Source organism: Myotis myotis, unplaced genomic scaffold (genome assembly GCF_014108235.1).
Source record: "Myotis myotis isolate mMyoMyo1 unplaced genomic scaffold, mMyoMyo1.p scaffold_m19_p_12, whole genome shotgun sequence".
Lineage (NCBI taxonomy): Eukaryota > Metazoa > Chordata > Mammalia > Chiroptera > Vespertilionidae > Myotis > Myotis myotis.
The window spans coordinates 15824323-15851207 of NW_023416316.1; the positions used below are offsets into that span (position 1 = coordinate 15824323).

Sequence of the window (26885 nt, forward strand, 5' to 3'; positions counted from 1 at the left end):
CATTGCAAAGAATATTACTCTCCAGGAAATCTTAAAAGAACTGTGTCTGACACAGAAACATAAGAGATACAAAGAAGCAATAAAACATGGTTCTGATCCCACAATGGGGTAGTAAGAAAAGGAGTCTTGGTCAAATTACAAAACAAAGAAATTTTTAACAATCGATTCTTGGAATCCTTAGAACAGCAGTTCTCAATCTTTCACAGGGTTGTCTAAGACCATCGGAAAACACATATATAATTACATATTGTTTTCGTGATTAATCACTATGCTTTAATTATGTTCAATTTGTAACAATGAAATTGGGGGTCACCACAACATGAGGAACTGTATTAAAGGGTAGTGGCATTCGGAAGGTTGAGAACCACTGCCTTAGAAGAAAGATGGTGACTAGAGAGCTGGCTGCGAAAGCTTTCTTTTCCTAAGTTACATCAGCTTCATGCCCCTGTGTTCCATAAATTCCTACCCACAGTCCCTTGTTTCCTCAGCTTCAATACCATTAGACCTCTCCCAACGGGTTGGAGCTGAGGAAATCCCTTCACCTACTGCACAGCAGATGGGAAGCAAAGATGAAAAGAAACCCTTCATCTGTTCCTAAGCTAGAATTCTGCTACGTTTCACACTGCCATATGTGGCGGTTCAGTGCAAGAGTAGCTGTACGGCTACAGTACCTCATAAAAATATTAGATTAAATGTGCTTTTAACAGTCAATTCCTACCAACTTAGTCATCTACTAGATGAAAAGGCCAAAAAAGTATCCCAGTACCCTACACAGTGTGCACTCCATGGTAACTGTCCAATAGGTATTTGTGGAGTGATGAAAATAAATAAAACAATGCCGTACATGAATTCTAAAGCTGCATACAAAGTCCAGCCATATGTAGGTTCTTGTCACCTCAAGGGGGTCTAGGCACACTGTGAGCTCAGAATACATGTGAAAGTAACAGATAGGTCAGCTTATTATAGTGGAAAAAGACAAAGGTAGTAAGAATATAAGAAACTAACGAGGATTAAAAATATTTTAGAGAAACCAAGATGGCAACATAGGTAAACACCTGAAATTGCTGCCTCGCACAACCACTTCAAAACTACAGCTAAAAGACAAAACAGACATCATCCAGAACCACAGGAAGGCTGGCTGAGTGGAAATTCTACAACTAGAAGGAAAAAGAAAAGCACACTGAGACTCAGAGGAGGTGCGAAAGTAAAGTGCAGAGGTACGGAGGCGCATGTGGAAAAGGCTGGCAACTGAGGACGCCGGTGTCTTTTTCAATCGGGAGGGAGTCACAAGCTCCTGATGGCTCTGAACTCCAGTTCTGGGCGAGTCTCTGGGGACCCAGACTCATACGGGGAGAAACTGGACTGTCTGGCAGCGGGCAGAATTCGAGGGCGGCTTTCTCAGAGGTGCTTACAGCAATTACTGCGGGACACTGACACCCGGGGACCTCTTAGGGCAGGGCTGAGGATCAGCCATAGCTGTTTGTTCTGCCCAGAGGCTTTTGCATATGAATGGGCTGGCCCTCTGAGATCTAAAATTACCTAACAAACTGCAGCTGGGTCAGAGAGACCCAGAACATCCAAAAGAAGGCTCAAGGCCCCACAGCAGCTTGCATTGCTTCACAGCTGGGCCTCATCTGGGCACCTCCAAACCCCAAACAAGGAAGAGGAATCTGCAGATCTCTCTGTACCTCCTGCTGGGTAGCCTCAGGCAGAGGCTAGATTAGCACCTCCTTAGAGATCCAAGTGCCAGTGTACCCAGTGGTCAGAGTGGGACCATCCAGATTACAACTCCTCAGATCCATAAGGGACACACTCAGGGGGCAGACTCAGTAAGCACCAAAGCCCCACTGAAGCAAGTCTGGCCACATAAGGGTGTCTCCAGCACAGAAGTTCTCCCACTTTAGACATAGCTGATTCTCACAGCCAACTGGCCTGGAGGTCAATTTCTCCCAGTGATACCAACAACAATCAAGGCTTAACTACAACAAGACTGTGCACAAAGCCCACAAAGGGGTGCACCAAGAGTGTCCACCTCAGGTAATTGGGGAGGCTGAGCCACTGGGCCCTATAGGACACCTAGCACACAAAGCCACTCTATCAACACAGGGAAGCAGCCAAAATGCGGAGACAAAGAAACAGATCACAAATGGCAGAAATGGAGGAAAGCAAACTACTGGATATAGAGTTCAAAACCACGGTTATAAGGTTTTTCAAGAATTTTCTAGAAACAGCCGATAAATTTAGTGAGACCCTGGAGGTTATGAACAAGGACCAACTAGAAATTAAGCATACACTGACTGAAATAAAGAATAATGTACAGAGATCCAACAGCTGACTAGAGGATCCCAAGAATAAAGTCAAAGATTTGAAATACGAAGAAGCAAAAATCACCCAACCGGAAAAACAAAAAGAAAAAAGAATCCAAAAATATGAAGATAGTGTAAGGAGCCTCTGGGACAACTTCAAGCATACCAACATCCGAATTATAGGGGTGTCAGAAGAAGAGAGAGAGCAAGATATTGAAAACCTATTTGAAGAGATAATGACAGAAAACTTCCCCTACCTGGTGAAAGAAGTAGACTTCTAAGTCCAGGAAGTGCATAGAACCCCAAACAAAAGGAATCCAAAGAGGACCACACCAAGACACATCATAATTAAAATGCCAAGGGCAAAAGACAAAGAGAGAATCTTAAAAGCAGTAAGAGAAAGACAGTCAGTTACCTACAAGGGAGTACCCATACGACTGTCAGCTGATTTCTCAACAGAAACTATGCAGGCCAGAAGGGAGTGGCAAGAAATATTCAAAGTGATGAATAGCAAGAACCTACAACCAAAATTACTTTATCTAGCAAAGCTAACATTCAGAATTGAAGGTCAGATAAAGAGCTTCACAGACAAGAAAAAGTTAAAGGAGTTCATCACCACCAAACCAGTATTATGTGAAATGCTGAAGGGTATTCTTTAAGAAGAGGAAGAAGAAGAAAAAGGTAAAGATACAAATTATGAACAATTACATATCTATCAACAAGTGAATCTAAAAATCAAGTGAATAAAAAATCTGATGAACAGAGTAAACTGGTTAATATAATAGAATTAGGGGCATAGAAAGGGAGTGGACTGACAATTCTCGGGGGGGTGGAGGGGAGAGTGTGGGAAGAGACTGGACAAAAATCGTACACTTATGGATGAGGACAGTGGGGGGTGGGTAAGGGCAGAGGGTGGGATGGGAACTGGGTGAAGGGGAGCTATGGGGGGAAAAAAGAGAAACAACTGTAATAATCTGAACAATAAAGATTTATTAAAAGAAAAAAAAGAAACTAATGAAACATTTGTTGGGATATATGAGGATAAAACAATAGCATGAGAATCTGCAGAATTTAGTAAGGTACCAAACATGAGGATGGAGAAAAGGTTAGGGAAGCACAGCTGGCTTCCTGTCAGCTTTAATGAAACTCTTTAAGTGTTCCAATGTTCAATGTTTCCAGTATAGCGATCTGCTTAAGAGTCAGTTATTTAGTCCAAGTGAAAGCTGTAAAATGTCTTATATGTACTTCCCCGACAGACTGAGGTTACCTTTGACAGTCTACTCTCTCCTACCCCACCCTGCTCACCCAAGATGCATCTCAAGAGTGTCAAGAACAATAAATGAGTCCTAACCGGGTAGCTCAGTTGGTTAAAGCATTGTCCCAATATACCAAGGTTATGGGTTCAATCCCCAGTCAGGGTACAGACAAAAAGCAACTAATGAATGCATAAATAAGTGGAACAACAAATCGATGTTTCTTTTGCTCTTTCTCCCCATTCCTCTCTTTCTCTGAAATCAATCAATAATTTTTTTATTTTTTATTTTTTAAATATATATTTTTGATTTTTTACAGACAGGAAGGGAGAGGGTCAGAGAGTTAGAAACATCGATGAGAGAGAAACATAGATCAGCTGCCTCCTGCACACCCCCTACTGGGGATGTGTCCACAACCAAGGTTCATGCCCTTGAATGGAATCGAACATGGGGCCCTTCAGTCCGCAGACCAACGCTCTATCCACTGAGTCAAACTGGTTAGGGCAATCAATAATTTTTTTAAAAGAACAATAAATTAAAAAATATTTTTTTAAGTACATACCTGTTTTAGGCCATAATGCATTGACTGCAATTTCACCTTTAAATTCTTCTGCCATTCCAAGCACACACATAGACATACCATACTTAGCAATGGTATAAGCTGAAAGGAACCACAAGAAATAATAGTTAATTAAGAAATAAATTAATTTCTTTCTATTACTATTTTTTCCTGATACATTTTTTTAGAATTCTTTAATAATATAATATATACAAAGCATACTTTTTAAAACATACTCTTTAAAAAAAAACAGTTTTTATGGAGGTATCTGAACAGGGGTGAGCTTCTTTATATATTTCCATCCTAACATTTTATTAAAAGAAAAGACACACTAATAAACTTTAATTTCCCTTAATATTATTGGAATAAGTTACACTACTGTTTCTTTTTTTGTTTCTTTTTTTTAAAAAAAGAGCTGTCTTTTTTTTTTTTTTTAAATATATTTTATTGATTTTTTACAGAGAGGAAGGGAGAGAGACAGAGAGTTAGAAACATCGATGAGAGAGAAACATCGATCAGCTGCCTCCTGCACATCTCCCACTGGGGATGTGCCCGCAACCCAGGCACATGCCCCTGACCGGAATCGAACCAGGACCCCTCAGTCCGCAGGCCGACGCTCCATCCACTGAGCCAAACCGGTTTTGGCTACACTACTGTTTCTTAATCTGTTTTTTTTTTCTTTGTAAAGAATGAAAGTGATCATTTAAAGGGAAGTTACTGCTAATAAAATAACAACTAAAGGCTACAAACTTGTTTATTAACCTTGTCAATGAAAATAGAACTTCTTTTAGTTTGCTTTGTGAAATAAGAACTAAGTCTCTGATACAACTATTTTAAAGGAGGTACTTACACATGAATCTTGTTATTTAACATACCTTGAATCATTAGTTTGCTGTGGAAGGTAAAGTATTTCATGGATAGTTTTTAATCAACATTATTGAAGAACTAGAGGCCTGATGCACGAAATTCATGCAAGGGGCTTGGCCCCCATCTGCCATGGTGGCTGCCTCTGCCTCAGCCCCTGCCTCCACGGCTTTGTCTGGAAGGTCGTCCGGAAGGTTAGTCCGGTCTAATTAGCATATTACACTTTTATTATTATAGACTAGAGGCCCGGTGCACAAAAATTTGTGCACTTGGGGGGGAGCGGGGGCCCCTCAACCCGGCCTGTGCCCTCTCGCAGTCTGGGACCCCTCGGGAGATAACGACCTGCTGGCTTAGGCCTGCTCCCGGGTGGCAGAGGGCAGGCCCAATCCCTAGGTGCAGCCCCTGGTCGGGCTCAGAGCAGGGCTGATTGGGGAGTTGGGGCGCCGCCCCCTGTCATACACAGAGCAGGGTGATCAGGAGGTTGTGATTCCACCCTCAGTCACGCTCAGGGTAGGGCCGATTGGGGGGTTGGGGCACCATCCCATCACACTCAAGGCAGGGTCGATGGGGAGGTTGCGGCGCCACCCCCTGTCACGCACAGAGCAGGGCCAATCAGGGGGTTGGGACATTTCCCCCTGTCACTCACAGAGCAGGGCCCATCAGGGGGGTTGGGGCTCTGTACCCTGTCACGCACAGAGCAGGGCCCATCAGGGGGTTGGGGCGCAGCCCCCTGTCACGCACAGAGCAGGGCCCATCAGGGGGCTGGGGCGCCGCCCTCTATCACCCACAGAGCAGGGCCGATCAGGGGGCTGGGGCGCCGCACCCTGTCACACACAGAGCCGCAGGGCGATCAGGGGGTTTGGGCGCTGCCCCCTGTCACGCTGATCCTGGTGCCGGGAGGCCTAGCGGCTCCACTGATCCCGGTGCTGGGAGGCATATTACCCTTTTACTATATAGGGTAGAGGCCTGGTGCATGGGTGGGGGCCGGCTGGTTTGCCCTAAAGGGTGTCCTGGATCAGGGTGGGGGGTCCTCACTGGGGTGCCTGGCCAGCCTGGGTGAGGGGATGATGGCTGTTTGCAGCTGGTCACACACCCTTCAGGGTGGGGGTCCCCACGGGGTGCCTGGCCAGTCTGGGTGAGGAGCTGAGGGCTATTTTCAGGCTGGGGGTGACTGAAGCTCCCAACCGCTCCTTTTTTTCTTTTTTTTTCTTTTTTATTCTGGGCCAGCTTTAGCTTTGAGGCTTGGCCCCAGCTCTTAGGCCTCTGCTGCTGAAAGTAGGTTTCTGGCCTTTGCTTACAATGTTGCGATCCTGCTGGCTGAAGCCTGGCAGGTTTCTGGGGTTTTGTTTAGTTTCTATGTTTGTTACATAGTTGCTTGCAGCTCAGAGGCCTGCAGCGGCAAGCGGGGAACGTTGGAGTCCTCCGTCACTGAAGAAAGCAAGCCTCATGTTAGTTTCAAGCTGCCTGGCTGCCGGCCGCCATCTTGGCTGACAGTTTATTTGCATATCGCCTTGATTAGCCAATGGGAAGGGTAGCGGTCATACGCCAATTACCATGTTTCTCTTTTATTAGATAGGATAAGTTACATTCAATAAAACACACTCATTGGGACTTAAAGGAGCTTTCTGGGATGATGGAAATGCATATCTTGATTTGGATGTTGGCTTTACAGGTGTATACATTTGTCAAAACTCGTCAAACTGAACCCTTAAGATCTGCGCATTTTAATGAATACATATTATACCTAAATTCTATAATTACAGACAAAAGTTTAAGAATCTACTTTCCAAAATGCTACTGATTCTGCATAGAAAATGTAATGCTAAAAGTATATGTAAATTGTGATTACATAATAGATGCACTGATTTAATGCAAAACAAATAAACAAACCACCTACCACAGTGCTGTTTGAACCACAGTGGATTTAGGTTCAGTGGTGGGCTGAGATTGAGGATATGAGCAATTTTACTCTTTTTCAAATGAGGAATACATGCTTTAGATCTGAAAGTGAAAGAAAACACAAGCCAAATGAATAGTTTTCTAATAACCACCCCACTTTTTAAAGTTTTATTTTAATCTACTTCTACAGAGGAACTGAATTTGTTTAGTAATCTATAGAGTACTTTTGTTTATTTTTACTCTTCTAGAATGAAAATGGGAAAAGCAACTAATTTTTCAACCTTGAAACTTTGCTTAATGGCCTGACGAAATAATCTACTTGATGATAATAATAAAATCGTTGGCATATTAGCCTTAAATCTAACTGAGGTTATCCTCAACTACATCCTTTAAAATTCTCCCTCCCCAACACACACACTTTTCAGTAACAGTTAATGTAATTGTCAGCCAGCACAGCTTGTACTGTGCAAAGAACATGGATATTCCAGTCAGACACACCTCGGTTCAAATTCTCCTTCTGCCCCTTCCTTGTGTGATCCTGGGGAAAATAAATAGCATTCTACTTCTCAGTTTTCTCATTGGTAAGTGTTGGTAATACCTGCTAAAATCTAGGATTGACCAAGGGATTAAAATGAGATGATATATGAGATATTTGAAACAGTTCATAATTCTAAACATGAAATAAACTACTGCTATTATTACTATTATATAGGTTGGCTTATTTCATCTTAGTAGATGTGGTATTCCTACTATGCTGGAATTGTAATTTAATAACGTAATTCCCAATACATTTCCAAAGTTAATTTGCACCAGTATGCAATGCAATATGCCTTTGGGAACAATATTAAATTTTTGTTTTTTTAAAATACTGTTTATAAAGGTAGGCAATTTATTTTACAGGAGACTCAGGTCCAATATTTAAAAATTTTTCATTATTAAGTTATAACATGTTAAATATTGTAGCTCAATAATTTTGTAGCTTTTAATTTTATTTCATATTCAATAACTTCTAGAAGTTTGAACTTGTCCTCTCTTCTTTCAAGTCAATTTTCTTATTACAATATTCTTGGAACCACCAGCAATGTTTTTTCAAGTTTATAAACCAATTACAATCAATATCACTAATGAATTTTTATATATATTATTCCTTTCCAAAGGTGCTTCACTTTTATGGGGGTGAGGTTGGGAGAGACAACCAATATTAGAACTTACAGTGATTAAAACAGTGAACTGCACCTCAAAACATCAATAGGAAACAAACTAAATCTATTCCAGGCATAAGACCATATTTCACATTCAAAGGAATGTAGTTTAGGCCATCATTTTCATTTTTGGAAAATGACCTCAGAATAGATATGGGTCCAAATTGTTCTTGCCAAATGGGTTTTCCAAAGACTAATTTCACAAGGAATGAACAGTGAAAACCATGCATTTGTGTTTACATAAGTCATAATGTCAACTAAAAAAGCCAAGCTTTTGACCCATTCTTTGTTTGGGAACTGATCTGGGAATTCTCTCTTGAGTGGCAGAGTCAATTTCCTTAACAATACATTGGCCACACAATCTTGCCATATAGTAGATGATCATGTTTGTATTCAACATGAGTAAAGCACTGATCTGTCTGTGTTTCAAATCATGGAGGTGTATTTAGTACTTAGAATTCATAACATAGTCCATTTTTTTTACTTTTTAGCCAGACACTTTTTGTGTCTTTGTAGCTAGTGAACAATACAATGAACAAACTTAATTTCTGCACTTCTGTGAAACATTTCTACAATAGGTAAGTTTTTAAAAATATATATTTTTATTGATTTCAGAGAGGGAGAGGGAGAGAGAGATAGAAACATCAATGATGGGAGAGAATCATCAATTGGCTGCCTCCTGCATGCCCCACACTGGGGATCGAGCCATAACCTGGGCATGTGCCCTGACCAGGAATCGAACTGTGACCTCCTCCGGTTCATAGGTCTACACTCAATCACTGAACCATGCCAGCTGGGCATCATTGATGTTTTTTTCTCTCTCTTCCTCTCTGAAATCAATAAAAATATATTTGAAAATAAATAAATAGGTTCATAATGAGCTTCCTGTTATTTATATAACTAAAACCCAAGTGTTTTCAAAGGAAGGAGAGACTATTGCTGGCTTAATTAGAAGACTTGGTATGCATATATAGGGTGTCCCCATAAAATATATACACACACTTTGAATAATTATAAAGGCAATGTTTATTAAAATATATTTCATTTTCAAAATTGAGCTAACAGCTGTTAAAGTGTGTATGTATATTTGGGGGATACCCTGTATGTATTTCTTCATACAAATGTTTGAAAATACATGAGCTATACTGTAGTATTAATTAGATTTTCTTTAATTAGAAAAAAGATCTCTGAATAAAACAATTTATTTGAAATACTATCTACTAACTTGGAGCACTTTTAGGCCGTTTGGCTGGATTTTAAACTGTATTGCCAATCTGTTTCAAATCTGTTTACTAACTAGTCTTCTGAGAAAACATTACAACATTTTCCCCGACAATTCTTTTTTTTTTCCTTTCTAAACAAAGTATTTTTGTAAATTGAGACAAGTCTCTCTTTTTTTAAACTTATTTTTATTGATTTCAGAGAGGAAGGGAGAAGGGGAGAGATAGAAACATCAATGATGAGAGAGAATCATTAATTGGCTGCCTTCTGCACACCCCCTATTGGGGATCAAGCCCAAAACCCAGGCATGTGCCCTTGACCCGAATCAAACTTGGGACTCTTCAGTCCACAGGCTGACACTCTATCCACTGAGCCAAATCGGCTAGGGCTCTCCCCGACAATTCTTTAACTTACGTAAGGTAGGTGCCTCTGGTGTTGACATTCATCATCAAATCCACCCTCTTCGTAGGTGTCTCCAATGTGTTGGTCAAGCTAATAGCACTGGCATTATTCACCAACACATCAATTCCTGTTTTCAAATAATCAATTCCTATTAATGTAATTTAAAGTTTATAACAAAAAGAAATAAAAATATTTACTCTGTGTAGTTGAATCTAAGTTAGTTCACAAATACTTCTTTTAGATAAATTGACTAACCAATACACCAATATAAAACTAAGTAGCTGTGTCAAAATACCCAAATGATTTTCACTAGCACAATGGAGACAGACCATCATCAGAGCTCCATGTGAAACTACAAGGAGGCTTAGTCCTTGGTGTTTTGTAGCTTCCATTCTTATCTGTTCTCTTACGTCCTGGTCATCCCTCCTTGTCTCTAAGAACTTAAGATTAACTTCTTTAAAATTTTCCCTCTTCTCTAGCATCTTTCCAAAGCCTGTCCTCCTTCCAAGCACACAGATCTCCCTCCCTTCTAAGGCCCTTTCTGGTGTTGGGAACTGAGAAGAGAGAAAAGACCCAGAGTTTCAATTCCAGGCAAATCATCAAAGATCAAGTGTGTTTTGGTAACTCATTTATAAAATAAAAAAAATAAAATGAATCTAGAATAATGACTATTGCTGCACCCTGTATCCAGTCTTCCTTCCCCAGCCACTGCATATGTAACATATGGTTATAGTAGTTGAAGAGAGGCAAGAGAATGGGATCTAAGGAACTACTTTAGGTTACATGTATGTTATTGTCAAGATCCTAACCTTATACTGGGTGGTAAAAGTGTTATATTATTCAAAATAATTTTTGCCAAATTAAAAAAAAACCCTCATCAGATGGTTTTGAGCTACATTTCTATATGAACAAATCTCATTTTTGGTTATACTCCAAAGACTCAGAAAAAAAATTTAATTAAAGTTATAGTTACACCTGTATTTTATCAATATTCAGTAAGTATTTCAGAATTACGGTACTACCTCCAAATTTCTCAACTGCTTTCTCCACTGCATTACTGATTTGTTGTTCATCTCTGACATCAACAATACATGGCAAGGCCTTTCCTCCAGCGGCTTCAACTATGAAGAATAAAGAAACAAAAAGAGCATTAAAGCATGTAAATATTAAACCTTTCATTCTGATATGAGTCAAAAGAAACAAGTACCCTATTTTCAGAAAATCAATATAAATAACTATGTCTTATAACCACTAGTAACTCTACCCGTACAGTAGGACAGATTGTCTAACCCAGCCGTGGGCAAACTACGGCCCGCGGGCCGGATCCGGCCCGTTTGAAATGAATAAAACTATTGAAAAAAAAGACCGTACCATTTTATGTAATGATGTTTACTTTGAATTTATATTAGTTCACACAAACACTCCATCCATGCTTTTGTTCCGGCCTGCGGTCCAGTTTAAGAACCCCTTGTGGCCCTCGAGTCAAAAAGTTTGCCCACCCCTGGTCTAACCCATTTCCAGCCTCAAACTAGATAGACTAGTTCCATTAAAAAGCAAAGAGGAATTTTAAAATTCTATTAAAAAGCTAAAAAAGGAAGGTAATCTTAAAAACCTATTATGAGCACTGGCCAGTTTGGCTCAATGGTTGAGCATCAGCCCGAGGACTAAATGGTCGTGGGCTCCATTCCCTGTCAAGGGCACCAAGGGCACGTACCTCGGCTGTGAGTTTGATCCCCATCCCTGGTCGGGGCTCATGCGGGAGGCAACCAATCGATGTGTCTCTCTCAATGTTTCTCTTTCTCTCCCTCCCTTCCATTCTCTCTCTAGGGATCAATGGAGAAAATATCCTTGAGTGAGGATTTTTTTTAAAAACTATTATGAAAAATTTCAAAAAATATACAGAACAAGATAATAAACTACCATGAATCTATCATCTATCTTCAATGATTGTTAATGTTTAGCCAGTATAATTTATCTACATCCAACCTCATTTTGTTTTTTGCTGGTATCTTTTTTTTTTATCCCCACCCGAAGATATTTTTCCATTGATTTTTAGGGAGAGTGGGAGAGAGAGGGAAAGACAGAGAAACATCGATTGGTTGCCTTCTACGCATGCCCTGACAAGGGCCTAGGCCGGGGAGAAGCCTGCAACTGAGGAACGTGCCCTTGACCTTGATATGAACCCAGGATCTTTTGGGTCCATAGGCCGACACTTCATGCACTGAGCCAAACCAGCTAGGGCTGCTGGTGTATTTTAAAACAAATCCCAGACATCACTTCATTCATCAATATTTGATACGTATTCTCTTTACATAACCACAGTGCTATTAAAATAACTAACAAAACCAACAACCTCAGGTAAAGTTGAATTTTTAAGCTCTCCCTCCTGGCACTGTGCCTAGCACAATGCCTTGAATATAAGCACTCGGTAATTATTTGTGGACTGAAAGTGTTAAAATAATGACTTGAAAATGGTGCAGAAAATAAATAACATAGAGAGCTTTTTCAAAGTGTTCACATCATCCACCTCGCAAATTCTCTATTTCCACTCTCCCATTCTCCACTCAGATTCAAGAACCACTGCCCTCATGAGACACAATTTTTAATGGGAGTCTCTCATATCACTCAAAAGTGCTGGAGGAGAAAAACAGTTCCCAATCACTGCTCTAAGGTGACAAAATACTTTAAGCAGATAAACTTATTTTTAGGGTAGCTTTCAAAAAGCTATAATTAAACTCTCCAGTAAATTATCTATGTATTGCAACCATGGTGAGGATAGTTCATGAAATGGCATTGTCACACTCACTCACTTTCTTCAGCAGCAGTATAGATTGTGCCTGGAAGTTTGGGGTGTGCTTGAGTGGTCTTCGCAGCAATGACAATGTTTGCTCCGTCCTTTGCTGCTTTCAATGCAATAGCTTTGCCAATACCACGGCTTGCACCTGTGATAAAAACTGTACATCCTGCCAGCTTCCTACAACAGAACAAATGGATTTTATTAGAAACCTCAATGCTTTATTTACTTATCAGTATAAAGAACGTCTATCTATCTATCTATCTATCTATCCATCTATCTATCTATCTATATTTGTAATGTTTCCTCCTCTGTGAAACTTCCTCTAAACCTTCCTCCCTTCCCATCTGATTAGTTAATAACTCTACTGTTCTCGCATTGCATGATGATTTATAAATTATTTATTACAACTTCAGTTGGTCAGTCTTGCAGTGATTTGGCAAACAAAATCTACTCAGATGAAAAATAAATCTTAAAGAGAAACAAGGAGTTAATAAACTATATAAATATGTATTTTTCTCCCACAGAGAAGTGTTAACAAAACTTATACCTGGTATGTGAATGGTGGGGTTATGAATAAATTTTATTGTATTCTTTATATTCTTTGGAATTTTTCATATTTTCTACATACCACTTAAAAGAAATGACCTAAAACCAAATAATTGTTCAATGGATGCCCATCTTTGTTCATAGTGGCCAGAATGGAAACATTGTAAATGTCCATCAACTAATGAATGGATAAATAAAATGTGGTATATCCGTACAGTGGAATATATTCAGCAATAAAAATGAATGAGGTACTGATCCAAGCTGCAACATGGAAGAACCTTGAAAACATTATGCTAACTGGAAAAAAAGCCATTTATGAAGGACCACGTGTTAGGTGATTCCATTTATATGACATATCCAGAATCGACAAATCTACAGAGACACAAAAATTAATGGTTGCCTAGATCTGGGGGTGGGGTTGTTGGGGATTGATAGCTGAGAGGTGTGGGTTTTCTTTTAGGGGTGATAAAAAGATTTTAAAATTGATTATGCTGATGGCTACACAACTCGGTGAATATACTAAAAGTCACTGAATTGTGTGTGTTTTTTTAATATGTTTATTGATTTCAGAGAGGAAGGGAGAGGAGAGAAAAAGCAATGATGAGAGAGAATCATTGATTGGCTGCCTCCTGCATGCCCCACACTGGGGGGATCAAGCCAGCAACCCTGGCATGTGCCCTGACCAGGAATCGAATCGTGACCTCCTGGTTCATGGGTCAATGCTCAACCACTGAGCCACGCTGGCTGGGCTGAACTGTGTACAGTGGGGCCTTGACTTACGAGTGTCCCGACTAACGAGTTTTTTGAGATACCAGCTGTCTCTCGGCAGATTTTTTGCATTGAGTTGATAGAGTAATTTGAGTTAACAAGCTCCTTAATGAGCTCCTTAACAAGCTCGGTCTCGGAACGAATTAAACTCGTAAGTCAAGGCCCCACTGTACTTTAAATGAGTAAATTGTGTGGTATGCGAATTGCATCTCAATAAAGCTGTTAAACATATAAACCTAGAAGGCTGGCAAAGAGCTCAAGGTATTGATCAAAAGATTCTCTAATCCAAATGTACCGAAGTAAGTTACCTATTCACTTTTTACATCCAACCCCTTAACTTTAAACATTGTACTTACATAGTTGTTAGATGGGAAGAAAATATCTAAAATAAAGTCAGAAAACAGGGAGGGAAACCCACTTTCTTGTTTACTCTCTAAAGGCAAATAAGAAAGCATTTTTAACAAAAATAGAGGACAGCAAAAGTGACAACAATGACAAAGAGAAAAGGAGACAGTAACCAGAGACATGAGTAATATATAAGCAGGCTTGTTAACAAAAGAACGTAAGGCTCTTGCCAAGATCTGGAGGAGTGACCAGAGATGGTGTGAGGAGGGTTAACCAGGAAGGCGAGTGGAGAAGTGAGGAAGAAACAGAGAGGTGGCAACTATTTTTAGTGAAGTGTGGTAAACATACAAAAAAGTATATAAACCAAAGTATATGGTTTAAAGAACAAAGTAAAATGAATACCAAGAAACAAAAACAGAACATTACTAATCCCCCAGAAACCGCCTGTCTATTTTTAACTCTATCCTCCTTCTTCCTCCCCACCTATTAAAATAGTAACAACTATTTTGTTTTTTATATTTTTAAAGAATGGTTGACATACAATATTATATTAGTTTCAGGTGTACAACATAATGATTTGACATTTATATAGCTTATGACCATGGTAAGTCTGGTAACCATCTGTCATCGTATAAAGTAATGATGTTATTGACTACATCTCCTATGCTGTACATTACATCCCTATGATTTACTTACAAGTTTGTACTTCTTATTCCCCTTCATCTTTTTCGCCCATGCCCCCATACCCCTCCTCTCTGGCAACCTCAGTTTGTTCTATGTATCTGTAAGTCTGTTTCTTTTTTGTTGTGTTCGTTTCTCGGATTCCACATATAAATTAAGTCAGGCAGTATTTTTCTTTCTCTGGGTTACTGCACTTAGCACACTTAGCATCATACTCCCTAGGCCCAGCCATGCTGTCACAAATGTTAAGATTTCATTATTTTTGTGGCTGAATAATATTCCATTGTGTATTTTCTTTATTCATCTTTTGGTGGACACCTAAGGTGTTTCCATACCTTACCTATTGTAAATAATGCTGCAATAAACACAGGGATGTATATATCTTTTTTAACTTAGTGTTTTCATTTTCTTTGAATATATACCCAGAAGTGGAATTGCTGGACCCTATGGTAATTCTATTTTCAATTTTTTGAGGAACCTCCATACTGTTTTTCATAGAGACTGCACCAACTTACAACCCCACCAACAGTACACAAGGGTTCTCTTTTCTCTACATACTTGTTATATGTTGCTTTTGGGTAACAGCCATTCTGACAGGTGTGAGGTGATATTTCATTGTGGTTTTGATTTGCATTTCCATTTGTATGTCTTCTTTGAACAAATATCTATTCAGGTGCTCTGCCCATTTTTTAATTGAGTTTTTAAAATAAATCTTTATTGTTCAGATTATTACAGTTGTTCCTCTCCCCCCCTCCCCCATAGCTCCCCTCCACCTGGTTCCCACCCCACCCCATGCCCTTACCCCCCACCACTGTCCTCATCCATAGGTGTACGATTTTTGTCCAATCTCTTCCCGCAGCCCCCGCACCCCCTTCTCCCCGAGAATTGTCAGTCCACTCCCTTTCTATGCCCCTGCTTCTATTATATTCACCAGTTTATTCTGACTTAATTTTTAGATTCACTTGTTGATAGATATTTGTTGTCACTTTGTTGTTCATAATTTTTATCTTTACCTTTTTCTTCTTCTTCCTCTTCTTAAAGAATATCCTTCAGCATTTCATACAATCCTGGTTTGGTGGTGATGAACTCCTTTAGCTTTTTCTTATCTGTGAAGCTCTTTATCTGACCTTCAATTCTACATGATAGCTTTGCAAGGTAGAGTAATCTTGGTTGTAGGTTCTTGCTATTCATTACTTTGAATATTTCTTGCCACTCCCTTCTGGCCTGCATGGTTTTTGTTGAGAAATCAGCTGACAGTCGTATGGGTACTCCCTTGTAGGTAACTAACTGTTTTTCTCTTGCTGCTTTTAAGATTCTCTCTTTGTCTTTAGCCCTTGGCATTTTAATTATGATGTGTCTTGGTGTGGTCCTCTGTGGATTACTCTTATTTGGGGTTCTCTTCTCTTCCTGGGCCTGTAAGTCTATTTCTTTCATCAGGTAGGAGAAGTTTTCTGTCATGATTTCTTCTAATAAGCTTTCAGTATCTTGCTCTCTCTCCTCTTCTGGCACCCCCATAATTTGGATGTTGGTACATTTGAAGTTGTCCCAGAGGCTCCTTACACTATCTTCATATTTTTGGATTCTTTTTTCTTTTCAGGATGGGTGTTTTTTGCTTCTTCATATTCAAATCTTTGACTTGATTCTTGGGATCCTCTAGTCTGCTGTTGGATCTCTGTATATTATTCTTAATTTCAGTCAGTGTATGCTTAATTTCTGACTGGTCCTTTTCCATTTTTTTGGCATTCTCATTAAGATCCTTGAAGGTCTCACTAAGTTCCTCGGAGGTTCATAGAAGATTCTTGAGTAATCTTATAACTGTGGTTTTGAACTCTATGTCCAGTAGTTTGCTTTCCTCCATTTCTTTCATTTGTGACGTTTCTTTGTCTCCGCATTTTGGCTAACTGCGAGGACCTGCTGTGTCTATAGTGGAAGAACTGCTGTGCTGGAGACACCCTTATGGGGTAGGACTTGCTTCAGTGGGGCTTCGGTGCTCACTGAGTCTGCCTCTTGTGTGTGTTCCTTATGGATGTGAGGAGTTGAAATCTGGTATCTGACCACTGGGTACCCTGGCTCCTGGATCTCCAAGTCAACCACTGTGTGAGTCCACCCAGCAAGAGCTACAGTGATATCAGCAGATTTCTCCTCTTTCTTTGGGGTTTGGAAGTTTTGGAGCTCTCTGGCCCAGCTGCAGTTTGTTAGGTTAGGCTGCAAAAGGGCAGGCGGTTCCTTTGCCCTGCTTGGGTGGGGATGTAAATTGAGTGGGGCGGGGTCTCAGAGAATCACCAGGGCAGAGCAATCAGCAATGGCTGTCGTCAGCTGTCTCCCTGACTCCTCACATCTCCTCATCTCCGCATCTCCGCGTCCCCGAGTCCTGTGCCCCCAGAGTAACAATGATCCCTGCGATCAGCTCTGCAAGAAAGCCACCCTCGCTCTCCAACCCGCTGCAAGACAGTCCAGTTTCTCCCCATAGGAATCTGGGTCCCCAGAGTCTCGCCGTAAACTGTAGAGGGCCGCCAGGGAGGCACCTAGGCATTTTCTTATAATTCTTGTCAGCTGAATTCAGAGCTTAGGCAGAGCCACACCCTGGGAACATGCTTCCCCAATAAGGCTGGACATGTTAATCAGGCAGGGGCGGAACTAGATAGGTAAATCTAGGGCTTTAAAATAAACCTGCTGTGTGGCTCAGCCGCTTTTTGCCGCCTCTCCATCAGAGAGGATGGCGCCCACCTGGCCCCAGCTTAAAATCTATTTCTGCGTCTTGGTCTTTCTTTAATTTCTTAATCCCCAGCTCCTCCACTCAGCAAATGGACTGTTTCCTTTTCCATGCGGGACATGGAAAAGAGAGAAACAGCCCCCCACATTTGGCGCCCGAACAGGGACTGAGTACGGAGGCAAGAGAAGAAAGCGAGGGGGTCGCTCCTAGAAGTGCGCACAGGACAGATTGAAGGTAAGGAGTGTATTGTGTGAATTGAATCAACCAGGTGTAAAATATGGGTAATTCGGGGTCTCGGGAAAGAGACCTTTACTCTCAAATACTTAAGAGTATGCTTAAAGCTCGAGGATGTTCTGTTAAGCGTAGTCAGATTCTTGAATTTTTAAGTTTTATTAATGAAACATGCCCCTGGTTTCCTGAAGAGGGAACCGTGGATATTCAAATGTGGGAAAAGGTTGGAAAGCAGTTGCGTGACCGATACACAGCAGAAGGTCCAGAGAAGATCCCTATTCCCACGTTTACACTGTGGCCGTTGATTCGTGATTGTCTTGATCCGGCACAGGAGAGTTCAAGAATGCCTAAGCGGGGTGTAGCTAAGACTTTACAGCCTACAGTTGAGGAGGGCGAATCTTTAAAAATATCACCTCTACCCTCTGCGCCTCCTCCACCTCCCCCCGCTGCTCCTGCTGCCGCTCCGCCATCTGTAGTTAAGAGTCCACCTAACAAAGATTTGCCTCCTAAATATGAGCGGGAGCCAGAGATTGAAGAAAGGAGAGGCAAGCATCACCGTGAGCAGGATGATTCAGATGATGAGGAAGATCTTGCTCACAGTTTTGCAAAAATGGCCCTAGCCACCTGGCCTTTACGGCTACAAGCTGATGCACAGCCAAATGTGAAAGTAATTTCAACTCCTGCACAGGTACTGTCCCCTTTACAGCAGACCTTGCGGGAGGCCAGACGAGCTGGAGAGGATGTTACAGGATTTTCAATGTATCCTGTCGTAGAAAGGCCAGACCCTACCAATCCAGGGCAGGTACTGAGAGTGCACGAGCCTATTCCTTTCAAAACCCTCAAGGAGTTTAAAACCTCTGTTTCCATGTATGGCCCCACTTCTCCATTTGTCTTAAGCTTGCTTGACACTGTGACTAGTGAAGCTCTGCCTCCTCTGGACTGGCAAACACTGGCTAAGGCATGTCTTTCCCCTGGAGATTATTTAATGTGGAAATCCAATTGGACTGAACTTAGTGCAGAACAAGCGGCTAGAAATCAACAACATGGTGTGCCTATCACTCTTGAAATGTTAACAGGAACGGGGGCATATCACAGCTTACAGGCTCAAATGATGTTCCCTTTGCAAGCTTATCAGCAGATAAGTATTTGTGGCACTAAGGCTTGGAGGGAGCTGCCCACTAAGGGAGAAAAAACCATGGACATTGCTAAAATAATACAGGGGCCAGAGGAGCCCTATCAAGACTTTGTGGCACGGTTGCTTCAGGCAGTAGATAGAGTGGTTGGAGATCCCGATTCGGGATCTCTACTAGTGAAGCAACTGGCTTTTGAGAATGCCAATAGAACATGTCAGGAGGCTCTACGCCCCTACAGAAAAAAGGGGTCAATTCCTGAGTTCATCCGTATTTGTGCTGATATTGGGCCTTCCTATGTTCAGGGAGTGACTTTGGCTGCTGCATTGAAAGAGTCTCTGCAGAAGGACCATTCAGGGAAAAGAACTTGTTTCAATTGTGGAAGGCCAGGTCACCTTGCTAGGAATTGCAGGCAACGAGTTGCCTCAGGGGGACAGGGAAGTTCTGCTCCTAGTCTCCCTGTTAGGCAGCCAGATCTTTGCCCTCGCTGCCGCAGGGGAAAACATTGGGCCAATGACTGCCGCTCCCAGACGGACATTGATGGCCAGCCTCTTGACTCACGTCAGGGAAACGGCAAGTGGGGCCGGCCCCGGCCCCACCAAACAGTAGGGGCACTGTTGCAAACAGTAGGGACACTACTGCCTGCAGTAGGCCCACTGTCAGGAAACTCTACCACGCCACCCCAGGAAGTGCAGGATTGGACCTCTGTCCCACCACCGGACATGTATTAACTCCTGATATGGGTCCACAAGCAATCCCTACAGGGATTTATGGACCATTACCTGAGGGCACCATGGGACTTATTTTAGGAAAAGATAGCTTAACTATGATGAAAGGATTTCAAGTTTTACCAGGTGTGATAGATCAAGACTATACTGATGAAATTAAAGTTATGGCACAGACAACAAATACCATAATTCGAATTTTTCCAGAGACTAGGATAGCCCAGATTATAATTTTACCCTATTATAGAGCAGGGAAACTTCTCTCCACAGAGCTTCGGGGAGAAAGAGGATTTGGATCCTCTAATCAAACGTACTGGGCGCAGCTGGTTAAACGAGGGCGCCCAGAGCTAGAATTAAGATTAAATGGTAAAGTTTTCCTAGGAACAATAGATACGGGGGCAGATGTTTCCGTGATTGCCTCCAGGCACTGGCCCCCTGCATGGCCTCTTAATACAGCCACTGCCAATTTGCAAGGCATCGGCCAAGTCTCTCAGCCTCAGCAGAGTGCACAGCTCATCAAATGGGAAGATTCAGAGGGAAATATAGGATATTTTACACCTTATGTACTTGATCACTTACCTATTAACCTCTGGGGAAGGGACATTCTAGAGCAAATGGGGGTATTGCTACTGAGTCCCAATGCTGCGGTTACAGCTCAAATGTTAAGTCAAGGATTTTATCCCGTTAAAGGATTAGGAAAAGGGCAGCAAGGCAGATTATCTCCTATCCCCATGTCTACCCAGCGAGGGAGAGGTGGGTTAGGATACAGGGAGCCTCAGCCTTTTCATTAAGGGCCTTGGTCGTCTCTCTGACCCAGAAAAGGACTGCTGCAAAAATCACATGGCTGTCTAATGACCCTGTTTGGGTTGACCAATGGCCCTTAACTGGAGAGAAGCTTCAAGCAGCACAACTTCTAGTACAAGAACAGCTTGAAGCTGGTCACATTGAACCTACTTATAGTCCATGGAATACACCTATTTTCGTAATTAAGAAAAAATCAGGTGGGTGGAGACTTTTGCAAGATCTCCGAGCAATAAATAAGACCATGGAGGTTATGGGCCCCCTTCAATCAGGGCTGCCCTCACCTACTGCTATTCCTCTTAATTATGAACTACTCATTTTAGATTTAAAGGATTGTTTTTTCACTATACCTTTGCATCCAGATGACTGTAAACGATTTGCATTTAGTGTCCCTGCAATAAACTTTAAAGAGCCAGCAAAGAGATACTCCTGGAAAGTGCTGCCGCAAGGAATGGCTAACAGTCCTACGTTATGCCAGGATTTTGTAAATGCAGCTATCCACCCGATAAGGCAGCAGCACCCCCAGGCATACATCATCCATTATATGGATGACATCTTGTTGGCTCATGAGAATGTGGACACTCTTCATAAAGTTTTTGCAGATTTACAACACTCTCTTTTAACTATGGGACTGTGTATTGCGCCAGAAAAGGTGCAGAAAAGTTCTCCTTTTCAATATCTAGGCAGTTTAATTGAGGGACGTACCGTACGTCCTCAACGCTTACAAATTCGGACGGATTCATTGGTAACATTAAATGATTTTCAAAAATTACTTGGGAACATTAATTGGGTCCGTCCTTCATTAAAGTTGACTACTGCAGATTTAGCTCCTTTGTATGATATTCTTCGAGGGGATTCTTCACCATCTTCTCCTAGACAATTAACTGCAGAAGCTGGTATTGCTTTAACCAAAGTAGAAGCTGCCCTTCAAGCTGCACAGCTTACAAGAGTAGATTTAACTAAACCCCTACAGGTATTAATCTTCCCTACTACTCACACTCCCACAGGAGTCATTTGGCAGGACTCAGGAGTAATAGAATGGCTCTATCTGGCCCATTCTCCAACCAAAGTATTAACACCTTTTCATGATTTGGTTTCTCAGCTCATAGCAAAAGCACGGTACAGACTAGTTCAATTGGTAGGGCAAGAACCTTCCCACATTATAGTACCATTTACCACAGCACAGCAAAGTTTACTGTGGCAAAATTCTGTTAATTGGCAAATAGCTCTTGCTAATTATCCTGGTCAAATTGGAAGTCATTATCCTGCTAACAAGATTTTACAGTTTTTGTCTGTTACAACTTTTATTTTTCCAAAAATAGTTAAACAGCAACCTCTCCCCCAAGCACTAACCGTCTTCACTGACGGGTCCAGCTCAGGGAAAGCCGGATTTCATAGTGTAAAGAGTTCAAAAGTAATTCAGACAAATTACTCCTCTGCACAACGAGTAGAAATCCAAGCTCTCATTTATGCTTTAGAAAACTTTGCCTCTGAACCTGTCAACATCTATAGTGATAGTGCTTATGTAGTTGGAATGGCTACAATTATTGAAACTGCTACCATTGGGCATACAAACTCTGAAGAGCTATTCCATCTATTTATCACCTTGCAAAAGGTTATTCAAAAACGGCAGTTCCCATGTTTTATCGGCCATATTAGATCCCACTCTGGTCTTCCAGGTCCTTTGGCTGCAGGTAATGAGGAAGTAGATCGTCTCGTTGCCTCAGTAGAGGAGACCACCCCATTTTCCATGGCACAGGCCTCGCATGCCCTGCATCATCAAAATGCCTCTGCCTTGCGCAAGGAATTCCATATTTCCCGAGAGCAGGCTCGCCAAATTGTCAAACAATGTCCTCAGTGTGTTATTCACCTCCCTGTGCCAGCATTAGGGGTGAATCCCCGAGGGCTTAAACCTAATCAAATCTGGCAAATGGATGTTACTCATGTGCCTGAATTTGGCAGATTTCGGTGGGTCCATGTCTCTATAGACACATGCTCACGTTTCATTTTTGCTACTCCCCAAACAGGGGAAAGTGCAAAGCATGTAATTAACCACTGCCTAGCGGCTTTTCCAGTCATGGGACGGCCCCTAGAGATAAAAACAGATAATGGACCTGCATATACTAGTTCCTCCTTTCAGAAGTTTTGTAATCAATACCAAATTGTGCATAAAACAGGAATTCCCTATAATCCCCAGGGACAGGCAATTGTAGAAAGAGCTAATAGAACCTTAAAAACTCAATTACAAAAACAAAAAGGGGGAGAGAGGTATAATCCTACTCCACAGAATCAGTTAAATCATGCCCTTTACACTTTAAATTTTTTAAATTGTGACGATGAAGGTCACACAGCAGCCGAGAGGCACCAAACTCCTGGTGCTGTGGCATCTGCCAGTATGGCAAGATGGAAGGATTTGCAAACAGGACAGTGGAAAGGGCCAGATCCAGTAATGAAGTGGGGAAGAGGCCACGTTTGTATCTTTCCAGAAGGAGCTTCTAACCCTATCTGGGTGCCAGAACGAGCAGTGCGTCACCACCATGGACCCGGGAGAACAGCTCATCCCACCGTTCAAGAAGCTGAAGATCACACCTCCGGTGATGACGCCAGTTCAGCCATTGGCCCCAAAGAAGGAGAGAAGAGTAAGGCAGCAGGCTAAGACCACCCGAGAAGCTAGTGTCCCCACATGGGGTCAATTGAAGAAGCTGACCTCCGATGCTCAGCAAGTGGTGGAGAAACAGGGGGTTCAGGTAACCCCCTCCAACCTTTTTCTTGCTATGGTGACACTTGTCAGCTGCCAGGTAAGTATGGCTGCAGCAGAAACTTACTGGACTTATGTTCCAGATCCCTCCATGGTCAATCCAGCCACCTGGGCGGGAGATTCAGTGCCAGTATTTACTAACAACACCAATATGGTCGGGGGTAGCTCCGACAAGCATATAACTCCTTCTTCCCAAGGTGATTATACTTATAATGGCTTTAGTGGAGAGCCCCCTATTTGCTTATCAAAAAAGGGAACTTCAGGATGTTTACAGCTGGGCCAAGAGAGTAAGACATCCTATGGTGGCTCAAACATTGCTAACATTGAAAGCCCCTGGGATATGGGAAAATACGTTCAGACAGTCACTAAATTAGGATTTCCTAAGGCCACCCGATGGCTGTCTGATCGACATCCCCCGCTCCCCTCCTGCCCTAATAGTACTACCACTGAGCTGGGAGCATTTCCCCAATGGCAAGATTGTGCCAACCCTGTACCAGTGAGACATAATATTTCTGGCTCTGACTTGTATGTATTGGATTGGTCCCACAGGCTTGATGCTAAATATCCCTACCACGAGCCTATGTCACCAGGAGGGTTTGTAGGTAATGCCCTAACCTCAAACACAGGAAATTTACAGAAAGATCTGTGGCGTTTAGCTGCTGCTCTTGATTTTCTTAATTTTACTGGCTCCTTTTCAGCTAACACTAAAGGAGCATGTACTTTAAGCCCTTGTTATGGCTTACGAGCCTGTGTCCAGCGCCCATATGTATTGGTAACTGGAAATGTGAATATCACTAGACTGGACACTCATTATGCTGTCCAATGCCATCACTGTAACCTTACCAGCTGTGTCTCCAGGCATAACCTGAATGAAGATATATTAATTTTAAAGCAGCCTTCTTTTATTATGCTTCCTACCAATATAACAGGAAAATGGTATCATGATGTAGGCCTTCAAGCATTGCAGGAATTACACAATCAGCTATCCAGGGAAAAGCGTGCTTTGGGACTTATTATTTTTGGTATTGTTACTCTAGTTACTGTTATTGCATCTGCTGTAACTGCTTCTCTTGCATTAACCCAAAGCATCCAGAATGCAAAGTTTGTCAATGAATTGGCTCAGAACACCTCAACTACATTTCATGATCAAGAAGATATAGACAAAAGGCTGGAAACAAAGCTAAATGCTTTGGAAGCTGTAGTGATAGGACTAGGTAGTCAGTTGGAAAGTATCAAGATTAGACAGCAGCTGCAATGCCATGCTGCTTTTACATATATTTGTGTGACTTCAGCCCGCTATAACAGTTCTCTGTGGGATTGGAATAAAATCAAGATGCACCTACAGGGAATATGGAATCATAATAATATCAGTATAGACTTGATGCGGCTACACAAACATGTGCAAGCCATTCAGAATAGTCAAGATGAAATTATATCTCCGGCAAAACTGGCAAAAGAATTGCTGGATGATTTAGAGGAATTTAATCCTTGGAAAATATTAAAAAATACCGCCTCATACCTAATTGGATTCCTTTGTGTACTACTAATCTTATCCTGCTCTTTTTCAGTCATCAGCAAGCTCCTGCGATCTCAAATCCGAAGGATCCAACTAGATGTCCACAAGCTGCATTTAAAAATTAAAAATGGGGGAGATGTAGAGAGCCCCCTGGGGATGCACATGGATGATCTTTAAATTGATGTCAGCTGAGTCCCAGGTGACTGGCAGGGCCGTCTCCGGGAAACAGCCTCCCAAAAAATGCCGGAGACTGTTATCAGTACTGATTTCTTATCTTCATCCGAGTGCTGGGAATAAGGGATGAATTGACCTACCCAGATCCTGATATGCTAATCCTGTCCTTGTACCAGGAAAAAGGAATGAATAGGACCTGGATACACCCAAAATTCCTTTGACCCTAAACCCCCCTTTTGGAAATAAATAAATGCGCTGTGTTGTCTGTGGCGGGTGTGACTGTCCCTCCAGCAGAGTGGCAGCCCCCCACCTGGATCCCAGCTTGTCTCTATTTCTGTGTCTGGTCTCATTTTTTTCTTTAGTTTCTCAATCCCCAGCTCCTCCACTCAAGAACCTGTCGTTTTCCGTGCGGGTCGCGGGAAACAGAGAAACAGCCCCCCACAGTAAACGAGTTCAGTGCATTCGAGAGCTTGTATCCCCTTCCGATTGAAAAAAACTGCGCACCCAGGTGCAGCCTGCCTTGTGTGTGCCTCCGTACCTCTGTTCTTGGCGCCTCTGCACCTCCTACCCAGTCTCAATGTGCTTTTTTCTTTCCTTCTAGTTGTAGAACTTCCACTCGGCCAGCTTTCCCATGGTTCTGGATAATAGCTGTTTTGTCTTTTAGTTGTAGTTTTAATGTGGTTGTGGGGGGCAGCACGTACAGGTTTATATCTTCTGCCGCCATCTTGGTTCTCCTTAATTGAGTTTTTGGTGTGTTTTTTTATGTTTGTTGAGTTGTATGAGTTCTTTATATATTTTGAATATTAACCCCTTATTGAGTATATCATTTGCAAATATATTCTCCCACTTGGTAGGTTGCCTTTTTGTTTTTTTGTTGGTTTCAAAGCAAAAATAAACAAATGGGACAACATCAAATTAAAAAGGTTTTGCACAGCAAAGTAACAACTACTTTAAGTATTACTCATTCCCATGAGGCCGGTGTGGATCAGTGCTTGAGCATCGGCCTATGAACCAGGAGGTCATGGTTCAATTCCTGGTTAGGCCACATGCCCGGGTTTTGGGCTCAATCTCCACTAGGGGGCGTGGAGGAGGCAGATGATCAATGATTCTCTGTCATCATTGATGTTTCTATCTCTCTCTCTCTTTCTCTTCCTCTCTCTAAAAATCAATAAAATGTAATTTAAAAAATAGATAAATATTACTCATTCCCTTGGTTTCTTTATTATTCCTAACTAATGGCCCAGTGCACAAAATTCGTGTGTGGGGGGGTGTCCCTCAGCCCGGTCTGCACCCTCTTCAATCTGGGACCCCTTGGGGGGTGTCCAACTGCCCCCCTCCTGCTGGCTTGCTTGCCACCAACTGCCCCCCCCCCCCTGCAGGCCTGCTTGTCCCCAACTGCTCCCCTCCTGCCAGCCTGATTGCCCCCAACTGCCCCACCAGCCGGTCTGCTCACTCCCAAGTGCCCCTCTGCCGGCCTGATGCCAACTACCCCTCACTGCCGGCCTGCTCACCCCCAACTGTCCCCCCCCCCCCACTGGCCTGATTGCCCCCAACTGCCCTCCCTGCCAGCCTGATCACCCCCAACTGCCCTACCCTCCTGGCCTGATCGCTCCTAATCGCCTCTGGCTGGGGCCTGCCACCATGGCTTTGTCCCAAAGTATGTCCGGAAGGTCGTACCCTTTTATTAGTATAGATACCTACATACCCATGTCTAAGCTAGGGCCAAATCTGTCCATTCATCTGTTAGTGTTTTTACAAATGAGCATTTATGCTCAATTTGATGCTAGAGAACACGTAATTGGAGTTCAAATTAAGTATTCTCTAGCATCAAATTGAGCATAAATGCTCATCTGTAAAATATTATCTCTCTGTTATGGATTGAATTGTATCTATCAAAAGGATATGTTCAAGTACTAAACTCCAATATGTCAGAATTATTTGATGTAATACATTTGTATCCTTTAAAGAATACACATATATCCTTTGCCCAGATA

At 42.1% G+C, this 26885-nt stretch overlaps 1 protein-coding gene across 2 annotated transcripts in view; it reads right to left on the reverse strand.

Moving 5' to 3' along the window:
- The window catches only part of HSDL2 (hydroxysteroid dehydrogenase like 2), a 55201-nt gene that overhangs the window by 18024 nt on the left and 10292 nt on the right, over positions 1-26885 (reverse strand). Inside the window, exons 2-6 of one of the 2 annotated variants that reach the window (XM_036330000.1) lie at positions 12517-12680; positions 10729-10827; positions 9719-9833; positions 6880-6983; positions 4122-4220 (exon numbers count right to left, since the gene is read on the reverse strand). In XM_036330000.1, the coding sequence (XP_036185893.1) occupies positions 4122-4220; positions 6880-6983; positions 9719-9833; positions 10729-10827; positions 12517-12680 (581 nt within the window). Of the gene's footprint in view, positions 1-4121; positions 4221-6879; positions 6984-9718; positions 9855-10728; positions 10828-12516; positions 12681-26885 lie in introns of both variants that reach the window. The other variant, XM_036329999.1, reaches the window with a different exon arrangement.